This window comes from Hyperoodon ampullatus (assembly GCF_949752795.1).
Source record: "Hyperoodon ampullatus genome assembly, chromosome: 3".
In the NCBI taxonomy this organism is placed as follows: Eukaryota; Metazoa; Chordata; class Mammalia; order Artiodactyla; family Ziphiidae; genus Hyperoodon; species Hyperoodon ampullatus.
The window spans coordinates 103,518,355-103,525,601 of record NC_136916.1 but is presented as its reverse complement, the minus strand read 5'-3'; the positions used below and the strand labels follow the sequence as shown (position 1 = coordinate 103,525,601).

At 45.3% G+C, this 7,247-nt stretch overlaps 1 protein-coding gene across 1 annotated transcript; it reads right to left on the bottom strand.

Moving 5' to 3' along the window:
- Positions 1 to 3,235: 3,235 nt before the first annotated feature.
- CHRM5 (cholinergic receptor muscarinic 5) lies at positions 3,236 to 4,834 on the bottom strand (the record flags this gene model as incomplete). Its single annotated transcript, XM_079700645.1, has 1 exon — positions 3,236 to 4,834. One exon carries the CDS (start codon positions 4,832 to 4,834, stop codon positions 3,236 to 3,238), a length of 1,599 nt encoding a protein of 532 aa, XP_079556771.1.
- Positions 4,835 to 7,247: the final 2,413 nt, after the last annotated feature.

Sequence of the window (7,247 nt, the reverse complement as noted above, 5' to 3'; positions counted from 1 at the left end):
CCAAAGGAGCAAAGCAGAGACCAGGAATACTGACAAAATGCTTTAACCAAAAATTGTACTGAAAACAGATTCCTCGACAAGCCATCAAATTCACAGCAAGGAGAAACAAACCACAGTATTAGCAACATAGCAGTATCCAACAGGCAACTAATCAAAGCTGCACATAGTGTACCACAAACAGAGCTTTGGAGATGGGGTATAAGAAGGCCTAAGATCCAAAGTCAGTCCACACCCTACCCATCCACCCATCAGGTCCCTGTAGTTTACAGTTGGATCTGTTCATTCTGAGGACCCCACCAGAGACCCTATTCTAAAGAAGTCTAGTTTCCCCTAGTAGTTTGGGGCATTCTTTTTGTCTTTGTCAAGGGGCATAGGTAGTCTGCATAACTGGTTGCCTCCCAAAGCCCGTGATGTAGGAGGCATAGGCCTCTCAATTAATTTCACAAAAGACAAAAAAAAGGCTTAGTTCTAGGCAGTTGTGGAGTGAGAAAAGTGTGCCTCCACCAGCCCACCCCCTCAGTTCTGTGTTCTTTTGTTTGAATTAGGTTGTATCTCTCTCTACTGTGAACAGTGAGTGAGCTCAAAGTGCTACTCTCTTGGAGGGATTTTCACTTTTATCAAAGCCTTAAACTAACTAAAAGAATCAACTGTTTATCCAGAGCTCATGAAGCCACATCCTGCTGGCATCTTGTAGACCTGGGAGTCTCTGTCTTGGAGAATTGAGCCAGTTAATATTCTCTACCAAATTCTTGGTGGGTGTCAACCTGCCCTTCATAAAGCCTCAGCAGCTACATTGCTTCAAAGATGTTCCATCTCAACATCAAGTCCCTACAGGGCTGGAGAGGCCTGGGTTTCCACTTCCCTGAAGCGTCCTTGGTACTCTGTAGAAGAGGCCAATTCACTCTTCAGTGGAAAGCTTGAAACTCTCCTATACTCAAGTACATACCAAATTCCCAGGACAACTAAACCAGCTATTTTTACATCCCTTTAGCAAATGAGGCTGAAAAAGAACTGGCCCACATTAGGTGAAAAGAAGTCCAGAGATTTTTTTTTTTTTTTTTTTTTTTGCTGTATGCGGGCGTCTCACTGCTGTGGCCTCTCCCATTGCGGAGCACAGGCTCCATATGCGCAGGCTCAGCGGCCATGGCTCACGGGCCCAGCTGCTCCACGGCATGTGGGATCTTCCTGGATTGGGGCACAAACCCGTGTCCCCTGCATCGGCAGGCAGACTCCCAACCACTGCGCCACCAGGGAAGCCCGTCCAGAGATTTTTATATACAACTGCAGATGTAATTAACAGATTAAATAATGAGTTTCTGTCTGACAGGAGTGTTTCATCTTTAAAATCCTTGTTGTATGCTATAGTGCTGCTTTCTTTGTGGACTGTTCATTAATTTTATGCATTATTGTATTGTTTTGATTTCTTGCACATTGGTTTATTTTCAGAATTATCAAAGAAACCTCTTAGATTTGGTTTGTTTATATACACAGAGATTTCAATTAAAATTTGGTTTTTGGATAATCCTGATATTTAAATGTATGTTGATAACTTTTATTTTTATACATTATTATGGCCTACATTTTGTTTTTAAAGAAAACATGGTCATTTTTAATGACCATAGCCAGCATTACTGGACCTCAACTGTATTTTTCTGGGCTTCTCATTTTTGTGAATTTGGAGAGGAATGACTAAGTAAGTCATTTCTTTCTTTTTTTAAATAAATTTATTTATTTATTTATTTATTTATTTATGGCTGTGTTGGGTCTTCGTTGCTGTGCGCAGGCTTTCTCTAGTTGCGGTGAGCTGGTGCTACTCTTCGTTGCGGTGCGCAGGCTTCTCATTATGGTGGTTTCTCTTGTTGTGGAGCACGGGCTCTAGGTGCGCGGGCTTAGTAGTTGTGGCTTGCGGACTCTAGGGCGCAGGCTCAGTGGTTGTGGCGCACGGGCTTAGTTGCTCCGCGGCATGTGGGATCTTCCCAGACCAGGACTCGAACCCGTGTCCCCTGCATTGGTAGGCGGATTCTTAACCACCGCGCCACCAGGGAAGTCCAGTAAGTCATTTCTGAGCCATGATTTGGAGGACCTATTTTTTTTTTTTTAAAGAACCTTTCCCCTGCTGTCCCTCTAAATAGCATTTCTGGCTTGAGACAGCACAGTGACCTGCTTGTGCCTGGGTGTGAATTGAGGGTCTGGATGAGGGCCTGCAAAAGGGCCTGGAAGAAGTTCAAAAGCATGGAGTGAAACCAAATTTGTTTTGCACATTTTGCCTCAGGTTTGCCTTGTGAAGAGATTAGAAAGTAAGACCTCTGAAAATAATTTAAGAGAACCATGATTAAACAGACTGGAGAAGGTCTCTACCCAGTGAAGAGCTGTCATACAATTAGTCATCCTAAGGACAGAGCATAAATAACTGGGTTCAAAGGGCACAAACTACAACACTTAATATGTATTTACATAAAAGGAAAAAAATCCCCACTGGTAAAAACAATATAACTGACTGTGGAGACCTGATCACCTTTATTAGCAGAATAGAGGCTTCTCTGTAGGACTGGGTGTGATCAGGTTCCAGTGTCCTTTCAGACCCAGGACTCTGAGAGGAAGGGTGGTTCTGTGGGGACCAGCCTGGCCTTAGTGGGTACCAGGAATTGGCATCAGTTGTGAAAAGGAAGAGCAAGAGCTTTGCTCAGATGTAGGGACAGGAAAACATACCACAGTACAGAACACATAATAGCTGCATAATAAATACTGATCAGTTTATAAAGAAATAGAATCTTAGAAGCCAGTTGAATATCACTCTTGTTAACAGGTGACACTGACTTACATTCTCCTGGTTCTCACTGAAATGAGACAACTTCACAGACACATACATACTGCACAAAACTCTGTGACAGGTTTCCACCAGTCCTGCTGTTGCCCACAGAAGGTTGGACAGGAGCTCCCTCAGCTATTGTTCACTGTGACCAAGTGCTCCTCCTCCTGTGAAGGGTTATGAGTCTGTCTCTTTACTTTGGTGGCAAACACTCCAGCAGCATCAGACAACCCTGGTCATGGATAAGAATCATTCAATACGGCAGCAACTGTGGCAGCTGTGACTCTTTCCTTTTGGCGACAGACCTCGAGCCTTTCCAGGTCCTCAGGGACTCAAAAGGTCTTTTTGAAAAGTAAACCAGAATCAGCTCACCCGTCCTCAGAGGACCTTGACCATGGTCATTCTTTTGAGGGGAGTCGTTACTTTTCAGGGGAGCTTGCTGTTCCCCTGCCAGTACAATTTCTCCTCCACTTTTTTCTTTTTCCATCGGCAGAGAAGCAGCATCTTAAAGGTCTTCCTGAAGGTTCTGTTGCAGAGGGCATAGCAAATGGGGTTGACAGTGCTATTGACGTAGCACAGCCAGTAGCCCAAGTGCCACAGGGTGACTGGGACACACTTGTCGCAGAAGGTGGAAACCAGGACCATGATGTTGTAAGGGGTCCACGTGATGATGAAAGCCAGGAGAATTGCACTCAGGGTCTGGGCTGCTTTCCTCTCTTTGACGAGGACCATCCTCTTTCGTTTGGTCATCTGATGGCTGAGGTTGGCATCAAGGCCTTTCGTCGAAGGGTCCTTGGACACCGGGAAAGAGCAGGGCATGATTTTCACCTTGCGACAGCCGTTGTTGGTGTCCTGGGTCCCATCAGCTTTCACCACCAGTCGGAACTTATAGGCCATGCACTTCTGACTCTTGGGTCGATGAGCAACAGCTGGAGACAGGAAGTATTTTGGGGTGTCATAGTCATCTTTTTCAGTTTGAGCGTTCACAAAAGTTTCCTTGGCCTCTTCAGCACTGAATTCTTCCCTTGGGCTTTCCTTGGCCTGACTCTTGTAGACCACTTGAAAGACAGGGTCAGTGGTGGGCTTGTCCTCATCTTCTGAGGAGGGGTAGCTGCTACAGGTGGTTAGCTGCTCTGTTTTGCCCCACTCAGTGCTCGGGCCAGTGGCTCGGGATGGCTTCCCAGTGACGGAGGTGCTCCTGCAGGAGGATGGCCAGGAGGCTTGGTTCCTTTCCCTCTGGGCCAGTGTGAGCTGGGGGCAGCTAAAGCAGGACGTGAGCAGAGCCTCGTGAGCTGGCTTTCTCTTCTCAGTTTCAGCCACGCAGTCAGAGCCCTGGAGGTCGGCCAGGTCCTTGGTTCGCTTCTCTGTTTCCCGGTAGATTCGGCAGTAGAGGATTGTCATCACAGAAACAGGGATGTAGAATGCAGCGATGGCAGTGCCAAAAGTGATGGTGGGCTCCGAGAGGAACTGGATCTGGCACTCATCTGGTGGCACCGTCCGCTCCCCAACCAAGTACTGCCAGCAGAGGATCGCTGGGGCCCAGAGGATGAAGGAGATCAGCCAGGCCAAGCCAATCATGATGCCAGCCCTCTTTGGGGTACGCTTGGCCCGATACGTCAGGGGTCTTGTGATAGAAAAGTATCGGTCAAAACTGATCACCAGAAGGTTCATGACAGAAGCATTGCTGGCCACGTAGTCCAGTGCAAGCCAAAGGTCACAAGCCAGACTCCCGAGAGCCCAGTGTCCCATGAGGATGTAGGTAGTGTAGAGGTTCATGGAGAAGATCCCAATGATGAGATCTGCACAGGCTAAGCTGAGCAGGTAATAGTTGTTAACTGTCTTCAGCTGGCTGTTGACTTTGAAAGAGATCATGACTAAGACGTTGCCCACGATGGTGATCAGGCTCACCACGGCTGTCACAGCTGCGATGGTGACGACTTCCCACAACCTGTGGCGTTCCAAAGGCTGGTGATTCACTGGGGTGCCGTTGACGGTAGTAGCATTGTGGTAAGATTCCCCTTCCATCCTGGTGCAAGAGTTTACATTAGGAGTAAGTCTTAGGTTCTAGACTGTTCTCTTTTCTATCTCAATTCTTCTGGCCAGCTTCTGGAAGAGAGGGAAATACATTAGCTCCACTCACGAGGATTTCTTTTCCACTCATTGTTTATAATTTCTAACAGAACATTAAATGTAGTCCCACACCTATTCAGAGCAAGATGCTGAAATCTCTAAAGCTTTTTTTTTTTTTTTTTTTGGTACGTGGGCCTCTCACTGTTGTGGCCTCTCCCGTTGCGGAGCACAGGCTCCGGACGCGCAGGCTCAGCGGCCAATGGCGCAGGCTCAGCGGCCATGGCTCACGGGCCCAGCCACCTCGCGGTGTGTGGGATCTTCCCGGACCGGGGCACGAACCTGTGTCCCCTGAATTGGCAGGCTGACGCTCAACCACTGCGCCACCAGGGAAACCCCAACTCTAAAGCTTTGATAACACTTTTTATAAAGGCATCTCCTCCCTTTGCTTTTTATGATTACCAATGCCTGAGAGCCTTTCTTGTACATGAGGCTGCTGCCCTCTTGTGGTTCTAATGGGCAATTTTTTAAAAAGGGCAAACGAAAAGAATCAGATTGTTGGAAAGCAGGGAAGAGGGGAAAACAGGTGATGTTAAGTTATTTAGACTATGGCCTTGAGGTCAGACCCTCTGTTTTTAAAGCTCCTGGTGATAAGTACCTATTTTGTCATTCACTTGGGAAAAAGACAAGTTGTATCTACTTTATAGTCCAACTTTATTGAGTTTAATTATAAATTCAGTTATTAAACATTATTGAGGCACTGTTGTGAGCCAAGGCTGTATTACAGCACTTCTCCCTGACTTAATGCACACACTCCCCATGAGTACCTAGTTTTCATCTAGAGGGTTTAAAAGTTGCCCCAGCTGCTGAATGTGATGACCCTCCCTCCATTTTGGGGCTATTTGCATTGTCCCAAATGTTTTAAATTATCTTTTTTTCTGATTATAAAGTAATATGCTCCTTGTAAAAGTTCAAGCAATGTCAAAATATATAACTTAGAAAGCGAAAGTTTCTTCTAATTCCATCTTGCCAGGGTAATCAATGCTAACAGGTGTATTTTGACAGCTTTTCCCTATGCATATACATGCTAACAAATATTTAAACACATTTTTTTCTAATGGGTGGATTTTTAATGTTTACACTCTAAATTTTGTTTTTTACTTATCATCATGGACACCTTTGGATCAGTACATCTTTTGGATCACATCTATCTTTTTTTCATTTTAATGACTGTACATTATCCCACTTAATGGATGTACTATAATTTATTTAACCAACTGTCCATTGACAAATTCTAACTTTTAAAAATAAAATAAAAAATTTTCTTTTCTACATTAAAGATCTATGTACATGATAAAAAGCTTCAGTGGGTACAAAAGTGTAAATGGTAAAAGATAGGTTTCCCCTCCCATCTCTGACCTCCAATCTCCTAATCCCCCTTTTCCAGAGGTAACCACTGTTACCATGACTTATCTTTCCTTCCAGAGATATAATATGTGCATACAAATTATATGTGATGATATACGAAAAGTACCATTTTTTTTTTTTTTTTTTTTTTTGGCTGTATGTGGGCCTCTCACTGCCGTGGCCTCTCCCGTTGCGGAGCACAGGCTCCGGACATGCAGGCTCAGCGGCCATGGCTCACGGGCCCAGCCGCTCCGAGGCATGTGGGATCCTCCCGGACCGGGGCACGAACCCATGTCCCCCACATCGGCAGGCGGACTCTCAACCACTGCGCCACCAGGGAAGCCCTGAAAAGTACCATTTTAATTACATTTCAGGTACCTTGACATGATGATAGATCGTGAAGGAGAAGAGTCTTTTTGATGACCCTCAAAGCACATCATATAGGCAATACCGGTTCTGCCTACTGGCCAGTTTTGACACTTCTTTGATAACAGTAATTGATATAAATAATTTGTGAAGGACTATAGATCTTCTTGGCTTTGTTTTCTATTTTCAGCTGTATTTTTAGATGCTTTCCTAATACCTCCAATTCAGTATGGAATTGAATTGATGATATTGTCTTGTACTGGAAATCAGATTCTCCCAGCCTCCTGATCTTGCACCCTTCTCCTTCACATCCCAACGCATGCAGTCCAAATTAGCCATGAAACATCCCTTTATGGGTCCCTTTCCATTCCTGCTGCTACCACCCTGGTTCAGCTTCCTGTTACCTTACACCGATAACTCCCTGGTGATATCAATGTCCAAATGATGGCAAAACAAAACCCCAGGATGCCAGGTCACTCGACAGAGACTCCCTAGCACCTGAAATGACCAAATTTGCTCCACCCCCTGCAGTTCCCTGGGCAAATTTCATCACAGACTGTTTCTAATAGTCAGATCTCAGTTATGCAGTGCAAGATAG